General features: G+C 45.6%; 2 protein-coding genes across 3 annotated transcripts; both read right to left on the bottom strand.

Moving 5' to 3' along the window:
- Positions 1-11,105: 11,105 nt before the first annotated feature.
- LOC127334342 (small ribosomal subunit biogenesis GTPase RsgA 1, mitochondrial) lies at positions 11,106-15,856 on the bottom strand. 2 transcript variants are annotated; one of them, XR_007872128.1, is made up of 6 exons: positions 15,274-15,849; positions 13,613-13,834; positions 12,946-13,134; positions 12,244-12,437; positions 11,274-11,552; positions 11,106-11,180 (listed from the first exon to the last, which is right to left on the bottom strand). XR_007872128.1 is itself a non-coding variant. In XM_051360779.1 (5 exons), the coding sequence occupies exons 1-5, from the start codon at positions 15,832-15,834 to the stop codon at positions 11,375-11,377; spliced, it is 1,344 nt and encodes a 447-aa protein (XP_051216739.1). In that variant the 5' UTR covers positions 15,835-15,856; the 3' UTR covers positions 11,106-11,374. The 2 variants fall into 2 exon arrangements, 1 of the variants encoding a protein (XP_051216739.1); XM_051360779.1 differs by having other exon boundaries at positions 11,106-11,552; positions 15,274-15,856.
- Positions 15,857-18,411: 2,555 nt separating this feature from the next.
- Positions 18,412-20,451, bottom strand: LOC139836113 (uncharacterized). Its single transcript, XM_071826410.1, has 5 exons — positions 20,309-20,451; positions 20,179-20,227; positions 19,330-19,427; positions 18,892-19,030; positions 18,412-18,805 (listed from the first exon to the last, which is right to left on the bottom strand). Exons 1-5 carry the CDS (start codon positions 20,431-20,433, stop codon positions 18,650-18,652), a joined length of 567 nt encoding a protein of 188 aa, XP_071682511.1. The 5' UTR covers positions 20,434-20,451; the 3' UTR covers positions 18,412-18,649.
- Positions 20,452-21,216: the final 765 nt, after the last annotated feature.

Below are 21,216 nucleotides of genomic sequence, written 5' to 3'. Positions count from 1 at the left end.
GGTTTGAAATGCCATGCATAGGTATTTATGGTGGACACTTTGGAATAACTGGGTTTTCAGGGGTTTGGAAGCACGAGCAGCGTTCCCGCTCAGTACAAGTGAAGGCTAGCAGTAGACTGGGGAGCGACAAATCAAGAGAGCAGTCACTATCATAATCATGCTTGCGGCAAAATAAATTAACTGAGGCATAAAAGTGATGCAAGAACTCTGAAGCAAAGTAAATCATCGAGGCTTAATTGACTTTTGTTCAGTCATATGCATGCGTGAGCATGTGCCAAGTCGATTCAAATGAATTATTCAGAGGAGGATACCACAATGTCATACCTATTTATGAATAAAATAATACAAGCAAGCATCCATGACATGCTACTCATATTAATAAATTGGAGCTAAACATGAGAGATCATGAACTACTAGACTTTCTTAAATGACATATACCTCACATGAACCAACTAAGCATGCTCACATGGATGAGTATATGTACAAAAATGAAAACAAATAGAGTTCATACCAGCCTCTCACCACAGTCAAATTGTCGTAGATCGTCATTATTGCCATTCACTTGTGTAGCTTGGATAATATGAAATTAAAACCACGCTCCAGCCACCGAAGACCATTGAACTCATAATGAACTTTACAAAACCAAAGAAGAACAGCAAATATTTTTGGTGTTTTCGAATTGGAAACAAGAACAAGAGGAAACAAGTAAACAAAGCAAAATCGTTTTGGATTTTCTTATAGCAAACCAATGATAGCAAATAAAGCAAAGTAAAAGCAAGAAACCTAAATAAACAAATGGTGAAGAGAAACAACAGAAATATTTTTTGTCTTTTTATGTTTTAGGAAAGAAACAAAGCAAAAACAAGAATATGAAAACTAGAAAAATCGCATAAACACAAAGCAGCAGGAATTCGTCAAACTTGACAGCAGTAAAGTAATCGATTTTTAAGAAATTCTTCCGCTGCTCAAATCTAAAAGTGTTCAACTAATGAAAGTTAGATAACAACCTGGGGAACACGCACAAAAATTGGCTTTGCAAAATAACATAGTGGATGTTTTTGAGAATTTTTTTGGTAACAGTCCAGAATCTGTTTTCAGGCAGCACTTCCCCAAATATCATCTCCCTCTTATTAGAAAACCACTTAAAAAACTAAATAAGTATATACAAGTATCCAGCAACCATAATATGCAAAGAATGAGTGATGCCGGTATAGCTCCCCCCAAGCTTAGGCTTTTGGCCTAAGTGGAGTTCAACCCTAGCGAGGGTCGCTGTTCCACTCCGGTGGATCATACATGGCGTAGTCATAGTGAGGTCCCAGTGCAGAAGAAAAGGGTGAAGGCTCTACATGCCCAAAATGTTGATGCGAAGAACTTGCTGCATCAGATGACGAGTCGAGGTGTTCCTCGGCCTCCTCTGTGTTGTCTCTTGCATGATGGCCTCCTCCCTCTATGTGTGCATTTAGTGCACCCTCCGTGACTGACCAATCCTCCCTGGAATCAAGATTAAATAGAACAGGTGCAGGCAATCCTACTAGTTTTTCAGTTTTCTTAGTTATCCTCCAAGTTTTCTTGTAAAATGTTATCTTGTAAAATAGGTTACCCAAATTAGATGAATCAGAAACAAATTCATGTTTAATCATGGATACTATGTCAGGTTTCTCTATGGGAAGCTGAATATCAAGATGATGAGGTTCTACACCATGCATAGCTAATAAACGAGAGGCGATGAGACCTCCGCAAATTCCTCCTCTCTGACGGTTAGTAGAAAGTCTATAGTCTATCAAAGCACCCAAGTTATAGGTCTTATTACCTTGCAATGCAGCAGCTAGAAAAGCTAAATCTTGGATAGATAATTTACTTGCACTCTTTCTAGCAAGAACGCATTTGGTGATGAAATAAGCAAAGTAACGAATAGCCGGGAGTTGAATACTACTGATTTTACCACCATCCTCTGAGAAGCTTCTTCCATGACAAATCATCTTGAAGAGGTTCAAGAGCTCTTGTGGCGATCCCCTTATCTTCTCGCATGATCCCCATTGCGGCACTCTAATTGCTGCACAAAAATCATCGAATGGCAAGTTGACAGTTTTATTATAAATTTTGTACCGAACCATGGGGTTAGATTGAGACCAATTGAATTCAAAATCATGCACTAAAGACATAGTCAATTTTGCATATTGGCATGGTTCACCAACAACAAAATCATCCAACCCTGCACGAGAAATTAGATTCTGAACATCTCGCAAGATTCCTGCACTTCTCATGAAATCTGTGCACGGGTAGTAAGAGGGGTATACTCCCTCTTCGCGGTTAACTCTCATGACTTATTGCACCTCCAATTCTTGTTGGTTTAGTTGATGCCTATTCCACTCCATTTTCTGAAATTTTTCAACAAACATTATAAAATTAGATTTGGTGACATATAATTGAGGGAAACTACTATAGGAACTTGCTAGAGTGCTAATCATGCATCAAAACTAGTTTCTACAACTTAGAACAAGCATGCAAGCTCACTAAACATGTTACCTACAGCAGCAAAATATTCAAGATATACTCAACGAAACAAAATTCTACTTGGATAATCGGAGGAGTCACATACCGGAGAGGAAATGTGCCAAATTTCAGACAGAAATCTGGGCTGAGCAAAGAGATCGAGAAATCTTGAGCTCTTGAGCAGAAACGCGAGTGAGAGGAAACTGGTGCGAGTTTTTTTGGGAGAGAGAAGAGAGTGGGAGGAAGAGATGAATAAGTGAGGCAAGGAGGGGCCCACACGCTAGGGTGGCGCGCCCCCCTTCCAGGCCGCGCCGGCCTGTGAGGTGCCACCCTGGGGTGCCCCACTGGTCATCCCCAGGTGCTCCCAGGTGCGTTTTCGAAAATAAGACCAACAGTATAATATTTGTAAATTTTAAAAAACTTTGAAAAATGCACATTTCTTGGTGTTGAGTTTATTATTACTGGACTGAAAAAGATTTTGAAATCTCTAATTAACTAAAGAACTTTGCAAAACAAAAGTGCTACAACAAGTAGAACAAGTGAAGGAAGAAAGAAATGTTGTTTAGCTCCTCTATGCATATAAAAAGTATTTGTTAACAAGGTTGATCAAGTCTTGCCACCAAATAAATTTTACATAGCATAAGAAGAAATAAACCTCAAATCAATCATGTTACCTTGAATTGTATTGATATGGATCCAATCATGAGATTTTGATATCCTTCTTTAGGCTCATATATAGGACAATCAATAGTTCCAACTTTGATAGTTCTCACATTAGAAATAGTATTAACTCCACATACTTTATCAATCCTCTTGGGGAAATAGACGGTATGCTCCTTGTTATCAACATTGAAAGTCACTTTTCCTTTATTGCAATCAATAACAGCCCCTGCGGTGTTAAGAAAAGGTCTCCCAAGAATAATAGACATATTATCATCTTCAGGCATTTCCAACACAACAAAATCAGTTAGTATCAAGCAGTTATTAGTAACTTGAACAGGGACATCCTCACATATACCGACAGGAATAGCAGTAGATTTATCAGCCATTTGCAAAGATATATCGGTCGGTATCAACTTATCTAAATAAAGTCTCTTGTAAAGAGAAAAAGGCATAACACTAACACCAGCTCCCAAATCACATAAAGCAGTTCTAACATAGTTATTCTTAATAGAACAAGGAATGGTGGGTATATCTGGGTCGCCCAACTTCTTTGGAACTTTGCCATTGAAAGAGTAATTAGCAAGCATAGTGGAAATCTCCTCATTAGGAATTTTCCTTTTGTTAGAGACAATATCTTTCATATACTTTGAATAAGGAGGCAATTTAATAGCATCAGTCAAAGGGATTTGCAAGAATAAAGGTTTCATCCAATCACAGAATTTATTATAGTGTTCTTCTTCCTTTGATTTTAGTTTCTTAGCAGGAAAAGGCATTTGTCTTTGAACCCACGGTTCCCTTTCATTACCATGTTTCTTAGTAATAAAATATTCTTTAGTATACTTTTTATTTTTAGCATGCTTTTCAGGTTCATCTTCAACCTCTTCTTTATCAGAAGCATCATTCTTATCATTATCATTATCATGTTCATTACCACTTTCGGTTTCAGCATCGGAAATAGAAATACTATTAGGATCATTAACAGGTTCAGAGGAGTCTACAACATTTTTATGTTTCTTTTTCTTTTTCTTAGAAGGAGCACTAGGTTCAATTCGTTGAGAATCTTGTTCAACTCTTTTGGGATGCCCTTCAGGATATAGAGGATCCTGAGTAGAAACACCGCCTCTAGTTGTTACTTCATAAGCATGTTTCTCTTTAGAATTATTTTTTAACAAGTCATTTTGCACTTTAGTGAGTTGATCAATTTGAGTTTGCACCATTTGAAAATGTTTAACAAGCATCTTAACATCATTGGAGGTTCTCTCCACAATATCATGCAAATTGCTAATAGCTTGAGAATTTTCCATTAAATGATTCTCTACTCTCATATTAAAATTTTCTTGCTTAACAATATAATTATCAAACTCATCTAAGCATTGAGCAGGAGGTTTTGAATACGCAATATCTTCTCTAGTAAAGCGTTGAAGGGAGTTTACCTCAATCATGGATGAAGGGGGAATTATCTCGCATAAATCTTCTACGGGAGGTAAGTTCTTCACATCTTCGGATTTAATTCCTTTCTCCTTAAGAGATTTCTTGGCTTCCCTCATATCTTCATCATTCAATTTAATCAAACCCTTCTTCTTCAATATTGGCATCAGAGTTGGTTCAGGTGTAGTCCAATCATCATGATTCCGGCCTATTTTAGCCAATAATTCTTCAGCTTCGTCTGGAGTTTTTTTCCTGAAAACACAACCAACACAACTATCCAAATATGCTCTAGACTCAAAGGTTAGTCCACTATAAAATATATCAAGTAAATCATACTTTTCCAAATCATGTCCAGGTCGAGCTCTGATAAGAGAGCAAAATCTTGCCCATGCTTCAGGCAATTTCTCTTCATCTTCCTGGTCAAAGCTATAAATTTTCTGTAAAGCAGCATGTTGAGCACTAGCAGGAAAGTATTTCCGAAAGAAAACATTAAGCAAATCACCTGGACTTTTAATAGAACCAGGAGGTAAATTATTATACAAAAGTTTTAGCATCATCCTTTAATGAGAAAGGAAAAAATTTAGCAACAAAATAAGTGCGCATCTTGACATCATCAGAAAACAAGCTACTCATAGAAGAAAGTTCATTCATGTGTTCTACAGCACTTTCTTTTTCAGTACCACAAAAGGGTGTTTTCTCTACAATAGCTATATGAGATAGATCAAGAGAAAAATCATAATCTTCATCCTTAATGTTTATAGGAGATGTGGCAAATTTAGGATCAGGAGATAGCTTATATCTAACAGTATGTTGTGCAAGAATTTTTTTAATTTTTCTTGCATCAGTAATAGCATTGCATTTATCAATAAAATCATCATTAAGCTCCACGTAATCCTCATCAGGATCATCACTAGAGTAATCAACAGACTCAGGTGAATTAACAGGTGTAGCAGCATTAGGAGTTTCAGTATTTTCAATTTGTCTAGATCTAGCAATTGTAGCATCTAGAAAGGATCCCAATGAACCACTATCATCAAGCACAGCAGAAACATTATCAATATTATGAGAGTTTTCAGATTCAGCAGAAGTACCAGCAAGTGAAGCTTGCGGCGGTGAAACAAGTTGACTTATCACAGATGGCGAATCAAGAGTAGCAGAGGTACTCAGAGTTGTACATTTTCTTGTAGTGGATGGTAATATGGCGACTTTAGGATCGCGAGATTTACCCATGATGGAGAATTTGCAGCGAACAATATCAATCCAAGTGAACTTCCAAATAAAGCTATGCTCCCCGGCAACGGCGCCAGAAAATAGCCTTGATGACCCACAAGTATAGGGGATCGCAACAGTCTTCGCGGGAAGTAAAACCCAATTTATTGATTCGACACAAGGGGAGACAAAGAATACTTGAAAGCCTTAACAGCGGAGTTGTCAATTCAGCTGCACCTGGAAATAGACTTGCTCGCAAGAGTTTATCAGTAGTAACAGTTTATAGCAGTAGCAGTAGTGAAATAACAGTAGCAGAGTAACAAAGACAGCAGTAGTGATTATAGTAAACAGCGGGATGAAAATACTGTAGGCACAGGGAATGATGACGGGTGTTGCATGGATGAGAGAAACTCATGTAACAATCAAACAGGGCATTTGCAGATAATAATAAAACGGTGTCCAAGCACTAAGCAATCCATAGGCATGTGTTCCGTATATAGTCGTACATGCTCGCAATGAGAAACTTGCACAACATCTTTTGTCCTACCAGCCGGTGGCAGCCGAGCCTCTAGGGAATCTACTGGAAATTAAGGTACTCCTTTTAATAAAGTACCGGAGCAAAGCATTAACACTCCGTGAACACATGTGATCCTCACATCACTGCCATCCCCTCCGGTTGTCCCGATTTCTGTCACTTCGGGGCCTCGGGTTTCGGACAGCGACATGTGTATAAACTTGCAGGTAAGATCATAAAACAATGCATATCATCATGAAACAATAACATGTTCAGATCTGAGATCATGGCACTCGGGCCCTAGTGACAAGCATTAAGCATAACAAGTTGCAACAATATCATCAAAGTACCAATTACGGACACTAGGCACTATGCCCTAACAATCTTATGCTATTACATGACCAATCGCATCCAATCCCTACCATCCCCTTCAGCCTACAGCGGGGGAATTACTCACACATGGATGGGGGAAACATTGCTGGTCGATGGAGAGGCGTCGGTGGTGATGATGGCGATGATCTCCTCCAATTCCCCGTCCTGGCGGAGTGCCAGAACGGAGTTTCTGGTCCCGAGATGGAGTTTCGCGACGGTGGCGGCGTACTGGGAGGTTTCTGGCGACTTCGACTTCCCTTCTCGCGTTTTTAGATCAAAACCCTTAAGTAGTCCATAGGAGGGCGTCGGAGGCCAGCCGAGGGGGGCACACGCTAGGGCGGCGCGCCCCCCTCCTGGGCCGCGCCGGCCTAGTGTGTGGGGGCCTCGGGCCTCCACCTGGCTTGCCCTTCTGGCTCCGTAATTCTTCTGGAAAAATAAGACCCTCGAGATAAATTCCGGGGATTTTCCTGAAAGTTGGATTTCTGCACAAAAACGAGACACCAGAGCAATTCTGCTGAAAACAGCGTTAGTCTGTGTTAGTTGTATCCAAAATACACAAATTAGAGGCAAAACAATAGCAAAAGTGTTCGGGAAAGTAGATACATTTTGGACGTATCACAGGTCTCCATGATCCGGCACGAAGATGCGGCGCCCATGGAGGAGTAGTCCCTCGTCCAGGGGCCATGGCGCGGCCAGCTCGCCGTCGGCAGGCGCTGGCGCAGCTGCTGCGCATCTGCGGCCTCGGCAGTAGCGCGGCGAACCTCGTCGATGAAGGCGAACGATGGCCCGGAGTGGACGCAGAGGGTCGCACCGACCGTGGGCGTGTCCGTGGCGTCGTCGATGTCGCGGCGGGACAGGGCGTCGGCAACTGTGTTGAGGCGGCCGGGGCGGTACTCGACGGTGAAGTCGAAGCCGAAGAGCTTGCTGATCCACTGATGCTGCAGCACTGTGGAGAGGCGCTGATCCAGCAAGAACTTCAGGCTGTAGTGGTCCGTGCGCACACGGAACGTTCGGCCCCAAAGATACGCCCGCCAGTGGCGCACCGCCTGGACCAGCCCGATCAGCTCGCGCTCATATGCGGCGAGCTTGTGGTGGCGCGCGGCGAAGGGGCGGCTGAAGAAAGCGAGTGGCCCCTCGCCCTGGTGAAGGACGGCGCCGAAGCCGATGCCGGAGGCATCGCAGTCCACCACGAACGGCTCGTCGAAGTCCGGCATCTGAAGAACGGGGCCCATCGTGAGTGCCCGCTGCAGGGCGGCGAAGGCCGTGGCCGCCTCCTCGTCCCAGGAGAAGGCGTCGCGGCGAAGCAGGCGCGTGAGAGGCACGGCGATGAGGCCGAAGTCCTGGATGTACCGCCGGTAGTATCCCGCGAGGCCCAAAAATCCGCGAAGAGCTCGCGGCGACTGGGGCGTCGGCCAGGCGGCGACGGCGGTGACCTTGTCCGCGTCCATCGTGACACCGTCGGCGGAGATGACGTGGCCCAAGTACGCGACGGAGGTCATGCCAAACGAACACTTCGGGCGCTTGAGATGTAGACGATGCGCTCGAAGCTCGTTGAAGATGATGGCCACGTGCTGTAGGTGCTCCGCCTAGGATGCGTTGTAGATCAAAATATCATCAAAGAAAACAAGCACAAAGCGGCGTAAGTAGGGGCTGAGCACGTCGTTCATCAGGGCCTGGAAGGTCGTCGGCGCGTTGGAGAGGCTGAAAGGCATCACCAAAAACTCGTAGTGGCCATGGTGAGTGCGGAACGCCGTCTTGGCGATGTCGTCCGGGTGCATGCGCACCTGATGATAGCCCGAGCGCAAGTCGAGCTTGGTGAAGAAGCGCGCGCCATGCAGCTCGTCCAGGAGCTCATCCACGACGGGGATGGGGAACTTGTCCTTGGACGTGACGGTGTTGAGGGCGCGGAAGTCGATGCAGAAGTGCCACGTGCTGTCGGCCTTGCGCACAAGGAGCACGGGGGCGCAGAACGGCGACGTCGAAATCCGAATGATGCCCTGTGCTAGCATGACCGCCACCTGGCGCTCGAGCTCGTCCTTCTGCAGCTGGGGGTACCGGTACGGCCGCACAGCGACGGGCGCCGTGTTCGGCAGCAGGTGTATGCGGTGGTCATAGGGCCGCGAGGCAGGGAGGCCCTGCGGCTCGTCGAAGAGGTCGCCGTGCTGCTGCAGCAAGTCGGCCAGGAGCGGGTGCGCCTCGTCAAGCGCGGCGGCCATCAGGTGGAGCTGCGGGGAGGCGCCAGTGCTGCCCAAGCCCGTCCAGTGAACACGGCGGCCGCCCTCACGCCAGAAGATGAGGGACAGCACGTCGAGGTCCCACAGGATGGGGCCTAAGGTGCTCAGGAAGTCGAGGCCGAGGATGAAGTCGTAGCAGCCCAAGTCGATGCCGACGCAGTCGATGGAGAATGGCTCGTCGCCTACGAGCACGGGAACCTGTCGCGCCACGCCCTGGCACGTAAGACGGTCCCCATTGGCGACGGTGACGCTGTACTTCTCCGATCCCGCCGGCTGGAGAGCGAGGCGGCGCATGGCGGTGTTGGACAGGAAGTTGTGCGTCGAGCCCGTGTCCACCAGCGCAGTGAGACGCGCCCCATTGATCGTCACCGGGAGCAGCATCGTCTTTGCCGTCTTGATGCCCACCATAGCATGAAGAGAGACGACGAAGGCGGACGCGTCGACCGGCGCATAGGTCGTGACACCGGCCTCAGTGACGGTGGCGGCCGCGAGCTCGGTGGTGAGGGCCTCCACGTCAGCGTCGTCGACGGTCTCCAGGTAGAAGAGGCGGGCGCACATGTGGCCCGGCCCGTACTGCTCGTCGCAGTTGAAGCATAGCCTTTTGCGGCGCCGCTCGAGCTGCTCCGCAGCCGTCAGCCGCTTGAAGGGGCGAGTCGGCGCAGGAGGGCCCGCGGGCGCAGCGACGGCGCGGGGCGCGGCGGGGCGGTGGGCTTCGGGGCGGGTCGGAGCGCGGGACGAGCGCTGCCACGTTGCGCGTAGACCTACTGCATGGCGATGGCGCGCTGCTCGTAGGCCCGTGCGTAGTACATGGCCGTCTGCAGGTCCGTAGGCTCGCGCATCTCGACGTCGACGCGGATGTAGTCGGGGAGGCCGCCGACGAAGAGATCGGCGCGCTGCCGCGCCGAGACGCCCGGGGCATGGCACGCGAGCGCCTGAAAGCGATCGACGAAGTCCTGGACCGTGGTGGTGAAGGCGAGGCGTCCTAGCTCGGCGAGGCGGCTTCCGCGGAGGGTCGGCCCAAACCGCTGGAGGCACAGGTCGCGGAAACGCTCCCAGGACGGCATCCCGCCCTCGTCCTGCTCGAGGGCGTAGTACCAAGTCTGCGCGGCGCCCCGTAGGTGATAGGAGGCGATCCACGTGCGGTCGGTGCTGAGCGTCCGCTGCCCCCGAAATAACTGCTCACACTGGTTCAGCCAGTTCAGGGGGTCGGTGGCGCTGTCGTAGGTGGCGAACTCCAGCTTGGTGAAGCGGGGCAGCTGCTGCGCAAGAGGTGTGACCCCGTAGGCGCCCTCCTGGCGGCCCGGGGTGACGGACGTGCTCTCGGCGAAGGGGCAGCAAACCCGCCAGGACCGCCAAGGGTGTGGGCGGGCTGCTGAACCGTCATCAGCGCCGTAGTCTGAGTGTAGACGGGCGACGCGTCGGTCCATGTGGGGATTGGCGAGGGCGATGGCGGCCATCACGCGGGGCGGCCCTTGCTGGCGACGGAGGCGGGCGGTGTCGGGGTGGCGGACAGGGCCGGGACGGCGGCCGGTGGGGGCGGCGGGTGCGGCCGGCTTTGATCTCCGCGAGCTCGAAGCGGATGGCGCGGAGGCGTCGGCGAGGTCCGCCGGTGTAGCGGGCGGGAGGTCGAGGCTCGTGGGGCGGCGGCGGCGGCTTTGGTGGCGGCGGCGGCGGCAGCCCCCCGGTCTCCGTCGGTGGCGGCGGCGGCGCGTGGTCGCCTGTCATGGCGGCGGAGGTGGCGGGGGTGGTGTTGGTGGCGGCGGTGGACGTGGCGGTGATGGGGGTGACGGGGAGGCTGTTGGAACTCATTAGACCTAGGCAATCTGATACCAAAGTGGTAGGGGTTAGGGTTCTACCGGGTCTAGGGCGGAGGTTGTAAGGGTGGAAGTGAGGGTGGAGAGGCTGGAGGGCTCGGCGCCGGCGGCTGGGCGCCGTCGCGGAGGAAGGAGGCGGCGGCTAGGGTTGGGTGCGGCTAGGCGCAAGGAGTCTCCCGTCTCCCTTCAGGAGACGAGACAGTATGATACTGAATATTGATAAATTAATCACGAAGGGTACATGTGTTTATATAGGAGGACGGCCTCCTCTAAACCCTAATTTACTTGAACTAAGCCCCTAATTTACTTAGGCTAAGCCCACAACTAGCCACTAGTGGGCTTCTTACGTGTATAGGTCAGACCGACCATAACAAGTACTGATCATCACCATCTGGAGCACATTTCTATAATCCCCTCCTCTACAAATTTCTATTTGCAAAACTTTGCTACTCCCTCCGATCCATAATAAGTGTCGGGAACTTAGTACAAAAGTTATACTGACTTGGTATGAAATCTTCGACACTTATTATGGATAGGAGGAAGTACTTCAGTACAGTTAAGGACGCCGCGATAGAAAGCCAGCTATGTACATCATCCGTAGTTTGCTTCTTGACACTGTTTAGAGTTTGTTAGATCAGGAACCGGCTTCACCGTTTGCCAGCGCGTCGGCTCACACCGAACTCATAGTCATCATCAGGGTCATCCATTTCAGCATCAATATCATCCAGAATCGATTGGTTCATCCTCTTCCTGGACACCCTCCTGTGCTTTTTCAGTTGAAGGCGAGGCTCAGCTTGCTTCACACCCAAGGTACCTGTTTTGTATCTGAAGCAATATGGGTATGTTTGCATTGTTAACACACATACAAATTAGCATCCATCAAGGGTAGGAACTTTGTTATGGAGGAAACAGTTATTAAGACAATCTGTCAACATGATGTTGTATAGTACATTAACATATATGTCTAACATAAGCGTAAGTTGATGACAAAAAACCACGCACACCCTTACGAATTGGCATTGTACAGTTACTTAAAACTTTTCAAAGCTTTAAAGTAGGGTAGAGAGTGAAAACATTCCATTAACTAGTCTTGATTCCCTCAATGGACAGATATTTCTAAACGAAATGTTCCGAGGCCAATGAAACAGGTGGCGTAGTATGTATGGAACCTAAGCAAATTAAACACCCAAATGATTGCGCATCAGAAAAAATCAGCATATAGAATGTCTGCCACCAGAATTATGGAAAGACCGTCAAATGCTAATCATATATCTGTATCAAATAGATAACCTAGGGCCTACTGGCCTATGGTAGATTTCATTCACTATAATGCATTAAACCTTGCCAACTGAAACAGTTAACCTGTCCTCGAAACATTCGGCTTTATTTGGTTGATACGCTACAGAATATTTGTTGAAACTCTTTTCAAAAGTTGAAGCCACAGACTAATACAAGAAAAGAAAAGGCAGTGCATCTGGGGACTAGTGTGCATAATCATAAAGGAAACAAAAATTACCTGACATCACCTTCCCTTTTAGTTCCAAATGTTCGTAACTGGAAGGATTCTCTGATTTTGATCTCATCAAGCAACTGCAGATAGTATGGGTATCTTTCCCAATCACCTTTGACAACACAGCCACGTTCACCAATGTGAGCACAGTCATTAAATAAGCACTGTGAGGGCTCATTTTCTTCGAGCATCCTTCTTATCTGGATGCAAAAATTAGGAAAAACAAAAATTAATACACAATCCTGCATAAAGAACAAACTGAATTTGCCTGTCTACATGGAAATAATCATCCTGAGTCCTGACATCCTGGGGAATTTGGATCATCAGGAATCACAAAGTTTCTGAGCACAAGATGCTACTTTCCAAAATTGGAAAAGGACTTTCCTAGATGAATTGGCACTAGTTGTTTTCAGGATGAAAATGAAATATTCAGATCAGCTCAAAAACTGGCTACAAACTCAATTGTGATATTTTCTTTTCTCCTTTTCATCCTTTTCATCCTTGTAAATTTGTAAATATTATACCATAGCCTTATTAATAAATAAAAAATGCTGTGGGAAACTCTCCCACTGTTTCACTTCAAGAAAAACACAATTATGCAAATGTCACGTCAAACTAGAGTGTAACCTTCATAGAAAATAATTGTCCATGCAGATATGTTGGAATTAAATAAAGTACTTGTAACAACAGAGCATCAAGTGAACAAACCTCAGGAAAAGTTTCTGCAAGACCCTGTTTGGTCAGTTTCATCAGACTAGGCTGATTAAATCCAGGAGTATCAGCAAGAAAACCTCCATCAACTATCGGAAGCAATGAAACATGACGTGTGGTGTGCTTTCCTTTGCCACTTTTCTTGGACACAGTTCCAACACGTTGTTCACCAAACCATTTACTATTCTGAAAATAATGTCCACAAACAAGGGATTTCAGTGTCCACATTGAGATAGATTTCAACAAATAGGTTGCGAAACTTCGCAACAACGGAAAAAACTAATAAAACATGTCAAATACAGGTAATCCTATTCGCAAAAAAGGTAATCCTACATAATATCAAAGATATGAAGAAAATGACTACGGCATCCACATAAAACAGACAACAACGCACTATCTTCACCATGCTTCGCCTCCAACTCCACAAGCTAGACCAACTTAGTGCCATATGTCCATATCAATAAATTTATGTGCTAGAAATAATCCTGACATATGTGCCATTGGAACACCTGATCGGACAAATCTAGGCCATAAGGCTAGGAAAAACACAGCGAAATATACAAACACGTGTGATTAAGTGAAAGTATCGGCTAAACCTCCGTTACATGAAACTGATGACGATATGCCGGGGGTTAAGTGCAATTTGAAATGATATAACAGTTACCTGCTCAACAAGTTGATGTATTGGATCTTCTTCTGAAATATTTTGGTTGCATCTCAAGGCATTAATCAGACTGGACTTTCCTACACCGCTTGGACCAACAACTACAGTTGTCTGTCCTTCCAACATCTCTTCAAGAGCACCTAATCCAGAACTCTGATTAACACTTATGAAGAGTGGATCATAACCCCAGCTCTTCAACCTGTCTCTCCAGTACGAAATGGTCTGCAGAAACCCATTTACAAAGCATCAGCAAAGGCGTACAAATACAAATCAGGTCAATACCAAGCTATAGTGAACTTGGCCAATTGCACATTCTGATTGCTCAAACTTGCACTTCCGTGAGGGAAACAAAAAGTGTGAATGTATGATGTTGATCCTTTCAGAAAACAATGATGAACACATGTTGGGCATGCACCAAATCGCAATTCTCTGATACTTAATATTCAAATAAAAGAGAAATTAACTTCAATGTATGCTTTTTATCCATGATGGCACTGAGACAAATGGCCATACTTAGAATTTATCATCAGCAGACACCAGATAGTGCACAGGTGCCGGTGTGCTGCTTTGTGCACCAAAAGGGGTGCCATCTAAAGGATGTTTGCACCGTCTGTCGCAAGACAATCAAATTAGCTGTATGCTGTATGGACCAGGGAACTGTGTCTTGTTCATGCCTTAGGATTTTATCTGTAGGTGTCTCAGGTAGCCTCTTAAGCTTTATTCTCTCTTGGTTCAGAGGCAAATCCCTTTGATAATTGATATAACTCAAATGGAACGCCTTTGTTTCATTTGATGAATAAAAAGTTAAAAGCATATGAGCAAGGGAAAACCCTAGTTCAGGTATGTTATGTTCGCTCTAAACCATTGCTCTATTTTTTAAGTATGATACAGACACTGTTAGGCAGAATATGTCAGTGCTGCAAGCAACAGAACCATTTCAGTGCAAACAAGAACACCCACCTTCGTTTTTTTTTTTCCCCCGTTTTTTGATAAGAGTGATTTTCACACCGCTGCCACACCCAGGGGTCAAGACTGGATCGCGTCCGTATGAACTCCACAACCCTGCCACTATGCTCTCGTGGCTGTAGCACCTAGATGCGTTGTTCCTCTTCCCAGTTCATTGAGCACCACCACACAACAAACTACTGAATCAGCTCTTATATCCATGTTCCTATCCACTCCTTACAACTCCAGTGCAATGCACTAAACTATAATTGCTAATTTACACCATCCTATAGAAATGAGTAACTGTTTAGCAATCAATTCAAGAGCTGGTCGATATATGTTCAGTCCGTAGTAATTTAGTACTTACCCATAATTGGTTTAAGTGATTGATCTAAGTTACAAAAGAAGAAGCCAACACGCTGGAGCTGAGGACCTTCCAATGTGATCCATCCCAAGATTAACTAGATGTACGTAAGTACCTCTAGTGACTAAGTAGCAATGTAGGTTTTGTCTACCATCTATTAACTAGAAATTTGAAGCTGCCAGATTGAGTATATTGCACCGACGGCTTCGTCACTGATGAGTAACCTTGCCCTAAATGGGTCATTGATACTGTGTAAGCTTAACTGCAATTATGCATCTAACTCGACCATGACATGTATGGACTTTCTATGCTTCACCTAGAATAAAAAAAATCTGGCTCGAGGCGAGTGTACCTGTTGGTCGACGAGCTCGACCTTGTTGAAGACGAGCAGGAAGGGAATGCCCGCGGACTCGGCGTCGACGAGGAACCTGGTGAGCGTGGCGGGCTCGGGCTGCGGCTGGTCGAGCGAGAAGAGGAGGACGATGCGGTCGACGTTGGCGACGGGCGGGTCGGCGACCTCGGTGCGGCGCTGGAAGACGTCCTCGATGACGCCGCGGCGGCCGGCCCAGTCGACGGCGCCCACGAGCACCCGGTCCCCGACGAGCACGCGGCGGCGGATCTTCTTGAGCAGCGCGCGCACGACGCAGAGCAGGTCGGCGCCCCGGTGCTGCTCCAGGCCCGGGGCCGTGGAGGCGACGATGACGCGCATGAAGTTGGCCTGCGAGGCGGCCACGAGGCCCGTGGCCTGGGTCGGGAGGAGCGCGTCGGGGGCGGGTGGAGGGAGGGCGCCTGCGGCGGGTGGCGGCAGTAGGTGGCGTGGAGGGCGGGGGGCGGCGCGGCGGAGGAGCGGGAGGCGGAGGTGGAGGCGGGGGAGCGTGGCGGTGGAGGTGGGCGGGGGTGGGAGGAGCGGCATTTGGGTGGAGCGGGAAGTGGATAGCGGAGCAGAGATGAGCGATGAGCGCGTGTCTTTTGCCGGCCAAGGCGGACGGATTTCGCGAGCGTGGGGAAATCGGCTGTTTTTTCTGGAGGCCGCCGTAGTGCTGCGCCTGCACTGCACTGCTACGTGCCGTGGGGCTGAGGAAACCTGCCGCGTGGACGCGAGGTTTCAAGAGCGTTGCAGTCAGGGCCGGCCCTGACCCATGGCAGGCATGGGCAGCCGCCTAGGGCCTAGGCCAAGGGGGGCCCAGGACCGGACCTTCTCTATACTATACTGTGGGTATGGAAAAATGTTTCGTATGGAAGTGAGAAAGGCAAACAACCTAAAAAATTCAATGCCTGACCTTTCGGTCCAGCTCCCATCGTCATCAAAAGCATTCACCAGCGGGGCTGTTCAGGTGGAGAGGTCACCAGTTTGCACAAATGTGTGACGCAGCTACTTGTCCGAACGGTCCGACTACCTGCCTGGCTGCCTCAATCAATTCGTATATAAAGGAATAGACGACAGATCGCTAGTTTATGTGTGGATGTGTCTTTCTCATATCTCGTGGATTGCTTCTCACTTGTCAGCGTTTTTCCCCTCTGTGTAAGTCCATGATTAAATCTCTTGTCTAATTTTCATTTAATTCTTTTTTTTGAGAAACACAGTACAAACATAGACGTTCACATACACGCACATACACTCACCCCTATGAACGCACACACGCACACCCTACCCCTATGAGCACCTCCGGAAGACTGAAATTTGGCGGATTGGATCTTGAAATTGTGAAGTCACCATAGGTGCCTCATTGCCACGACGGAACGTCGCCTCCCACTGAATGAAAATTTTGCCTTTATGAGACACACAAATATCAAACCTGGGGTTTGAACTCTGGTGGGCAGGGGGTACAACCACCCTCCTAGCCACCCAACCTCAGGTTGGTTCTCAATTTTCATCTAATTCTTGACATATTCTTTTAGTTAGGGTCTAATTTGATGTAAATTATTTCATCATTGTAGGTGTTATAAACTTATAATGCCAAAACAATTGTCTGGTGCTGCGAAAAAGAAAAAGAGAAAGCTAGATAATCATTTTATTGAATCGCAAAGAGGTGTTTTAAACACGTATTTCCAGCTAAAAATAGTGTTGACGCCAACAACAATAATCAAAGGCCAATATCTGATCCGGAACAAGATCATGAGGATAATAAAGAAGTTTCTCTAAATTGAAATTACTAAAAAATTGTTTGAGGTCAACTATCTTACAAGACAGATTGAATGGCTTGGCTACATGTTGTATTGAGAAGGATATCCTGAACAACGTTGATCTTGAAATTGTTCTTGATGATTTTGCATCTAGAAGTACACGAAGAAGATTTTTTGTGAAGCATTGAAATATAATTGGTGACGTAGTCATTGTAATTTGATTTTTATTTGAGTTAATTAAACTAGTAAAAATACTTATTATATTTTCTACTATTTTATTGTTATTTTTATCGTAAATATATGTACACATATTTGCGTCAAGGGGCCCTTTTATCGACTTCGCCCAAGGGCCCCGAAAAACATAGGGCCGGGGCTGGTTGCAGTAGATGTAGCTAGGGTATCTTTAACGAGCCGACCCGACGTAAATCAGACATCAAAAACGAATTATCTACACGTCTGTCTGTGTCAGTTTAAATGGTTAAAATCGACCAGCGAAAGACACTTAAAAAACGTTTTTCATTTATTAAAAGCTCATAATTTACATAATTATAAAAATACAAAAAAAAGGGCCAGCAAGGCTTGCTAAAACCTAGCCATGGACTCGCGTTGAAGGCGAACCATGGCTGTGCGAGAAGCTCTTGCGCGCATATGTGCAGACGCATTCGTGGAGCATATTTGGACCGCATTTCCATTTGGGTGGACGGACCAATCAGTATGTGCCAGGTCGCTAGGCTTGGATGCAGATGCATTTTTCAACCGCCTGGTCGCTCTGCTGAAGATGCCCTTAGCACAGAAAATGCAGTACACATGAAATTTCACGTGTACTCAAGATTGTGTTTGGAGAGGGGAGAGGTAGACAGATAGGAAGAAGTACGAGGGTCCCAAACCCAAACATCGCGGTTCAAACGATTTGATCATACCATCGCCTATTGTCGGCTAATTCAGTTGATGCCACTTTATGAAAATTAATGATATTGATTCAAATTAGAAAACTGAAAATAATTTATTCTGATCAATGAATTAACAATTTAAGTTCACTCGCAAAAAATACTAATAATAATTTATAATGTACTACAGCGAGAACTTGCTCAAAGAAAGCTTTGGACTAAGTTTTAGCGGAGAACTTCAAACTGTACTCCCTCCATTGGGCCAGCATGTATTATTGTATTCCCAGATCGTCAATTTGACCAACGTAACATAATTATACATCACAAAAATTATATCATAGAAAGTAGAACACCTAAACTTTCTAGATATATAGTTTGCAACATATACCTTACATTAGGTTGGTCAAATTTACAACCTAGGTATATGCACCGGCCTTATAACCCCTAACGGATGTAGTACCACAGAAAAGAAATTTACTTTTGAGCTTAAGTAGTACTACTACTTCCAACAAAATTTGGACTACTGTTCAACCTCTCAAATTTCAGAACATGCTACATAGTACACAAGCATCTACGGAGCAGTAACCAGAAACTGCTGAAAACACAAGGTTTCACTCCCTCCGTCCCATAATACAAGACGTTTTCGTGGAGTACACTACAAATATCCAAGAAGACTAAAGGCCCCAACATGTCAAATCTACCAGATGTAGAAAAATACTAGACTGATCGTGGTGCGAGTTTATCTAACCACGACAGGATTATCTCAGCTCCTTTCTGCCACGAGCAATCTAGCATCATATCATGTGCTACCCCTTCCACACAGACAGGTTGCACATTGTAGAATCTTGCAGTTTCAGAAAGCCCTTCCGCATCCTAGATAATCGAAATGTTTAGAGAATGAGAAATGAAGAATTTGCCTTATATTGTTAGAAATTTGCTTCGGAGGTGGGTTCACTCACGACAATGAAATCATTGCTTGCACCCATGACAAGAACTTCTAATGTACCGTTTGCCGCGGAAGGTACAGGCAATGATGCATTGAGTTTCCTTAAGTCAAACAGTGGCAACTTCGAGCTGTTCTTCATTAGACCTTGATACCTGCAACATGTTGTAAATGTTAATGCCATCACAAGAAAAGAGAAACTTAGACAGCAAAATGGCCTAGTAAACTGGAGAAACAGCAATAGGAAGGAAAGATGTTATCAATAATATATACAGAGACTCCATTCAGTCGGCAGAGCGGTACCAGTAATAACCCTTTCAGTGGTGCACCGTACAGGTACACCAACCCTGATAGCAGTCATGTTCAAGTTTATAACCTTTTTTGTGGGAAAGTTTATAGCCTAATATTCAAAATGTTCCGTGAAAAATGTAAATGGCATGGCAGAGAGCAATACCTCAGGACTAGTTCGTCATCCATTTCTGATGAGAAAAATGTTTCCTTGCAGAGAGGCAATGAATTTGCATACGCTTTTGCAGCCAAGCTGAGAGTAACCTGATAGCAAGATGGATACAATTTTCATTCGCAAAAAAAAAGATGGATACAATTTCATGTGTATGTGCCAACAAAGCTACGCACATTAATGTAGTATTAAATACTAAAGGTGTGAAGAGACACATGAATTTCCTTGGTTGAAGCAAAGTAATGGTCACGTCCACATGAAGTGTATGATCATATACGCACCGATATTCATATCAATCCTTTTTATGAAAGAAAACAATTTAAATTAACTTGTAAAGAGAAGGAAAGAAAGTCAGGAAATATGGTCAGTAATTCAGGTGCAATAAATTGTGTATCAATGAAAACATCCACCGACAAAGGAGAACTGTGGGCATTAAAATAAGCATACTTAGTTCAGGCCAATTGTACAAGATGAAGAAATGACTGGCAATAAGCATGGTGTTTTGTACAGAGCATTGCCAAGGGAAGCTTCACTAAATTTGTTCAGCACTTGATGCTATAATTAGCAAGCACTCAACATTAAGAAAAATCTGGAGGTACTCGAAAGGAAATTGATCGCTGATTGTATGGTAAGTAAATGTTCAAGGCAATTCACACCTGTAACAGGATTAACTATCAACTAATAAAATTTCAGACAAGTGAACATCGAGCAAAACACCCACCATAGGAGCTAAAGTAAACACTAGATTTTTTTTCTTATAGATGCAGGGCATCGGAGTACTGTACTGAAATTATAAAACAGCAGAATAACAAAAGTCAAGGAAGAAATTGGAGTTTTGTTTACCTTGACAGCAGCAATTGGTTTAGTCAAAAGGTAACGCCATACCAATCCACTGGAGGATGACACAAAAGAGTTACATCATAACAATAGTATCATAAGCTGGTAAATGTGTATCAAACAACAATTTGCGTACCTGTTTCCTGAGGGAGGCACAGAACAGACAAGAACAGCACCAGAAAGCTTCGGATGAAGAGGTTCTGAATTTATAATAGAAAAGGTGACATATAATGACTTCAGCGTAAATGAAGAGACAGACATTAATTCCCATAAGAAATTTGAGACACACATTTGGCACTGTGTGATGGTAATATACTAAAAATGCAAACAAGAGAATGAAATAGGATGTACTGTTGTGCTGATGAAGGACTAAACTTTTACTAATTAACATGAGTACTATGACCAATGTGTAGTTGTATTAAACCACAACATTGATGCATACAAGGTAGCTTTTAAACACTTGTAAATGGTAAGCAGGTGAATCTTTTTCCCTGACACGTGAGAGTGTGTGCTTGCTATGCTCATATTTGTGCAGCGTACCACTCGAGAGAGCATACCTTGTAGGCACGATATTTTTTTTTCCAAACGACCATTCAAGGCCGGCTTTCATTACCCAAGGATAACGAAACAAACATAGCACGTCCAGGCGTGAACAGAAAGTAAACAAACCACACAGTCTCACAGCCGCCGCCTACTGCTAACGGCAAACATCAAAACAACAAAAGGAGATATTAAACTGCCCCAGGGGCACCCAAACAGGCAACAGGCAGCATATAGACACGAGCTAATCGATAAGGCCTACAGAAACGCGACCAGGATCATCCTTCATGATTCGCCAAGATCCATCGCATCAGCATCATCATCCATACTTGCGTCCCTGATCCGAAGTGGAGAATTTATCCGCCGAGCACCGCCCTGGGTAGACCTGGCCTGGGGGGTGGTAGCGCTAGCAAGCCGCAGCAAACCATCAGCACCCGCCCGCAAATCTTCAGCCTCTCCTTCGTCATGTAGACCTGCCCAATATTTCATAAAGACAGTGGAATA

Source organism: Lolium perenne, chromosome 2, assembly GCF_019359855.2.
Source record: "Lolium perenne isolate Kyuss_39 chromosome 2, Kyuss_2.0, whole genome shotgun sequence".
In the NCBI taxonomy this organism is placed as follows: Eukaryota; Viridiplantae; Streptophyta; class Magnoliopsida; order Poales; family Poaceae; genus Lolium; species Lolium perenne.
This window is presented reverse-complemented; position numbering and strand designations above follow the sequence as displayed.

Bases quoted from the DNA above. Each gene is read 5' to 3' on its own strand.
- LOC127334342 (XM_051360779.1), bottom strand. From the start codon at position 15,834: ATGCCGCTCCTCCCACCCCCGCCCACCTCCACCGCCACGCTCCCCCGC. The intron at 13,135-13,612 runs GTAACTGTTATA...CATTATTTTCAG, and splicing joins TACATCAACTTGTTGAGCAG to AATAGTAAATGGTTTGGTGA. The intron at 12,438-12,945 runs GTTTGTTCACTT...TTTTGCATCCAG, and splicing joins TTGCAGAAACTTTTCCTGAG to ATAAGAAGGATGCTCGAAGA.
- LOC139836113 (XM_071826410.1), bottom strand. From the start codon at position 20,433: ATGTCTGTCTCTTCATTTACGCTGAAGTCATTATATGTCACCTTTTCT. The intron at 20,228-20,308 runs GTACGCAAATTG...GTCATCCTCCAG, and splicing joins GTGCCTCCCTCAGGAAACAG to TGGATTGGTATGGCGTTACC. The intron at 18,806-18,891 runs GTGAGTGAACCC...TCGATTATCTAG, and splicing joins CAAGCAATGATTTCATTGTC to GATGCGGAAGGGCTTTCTGA.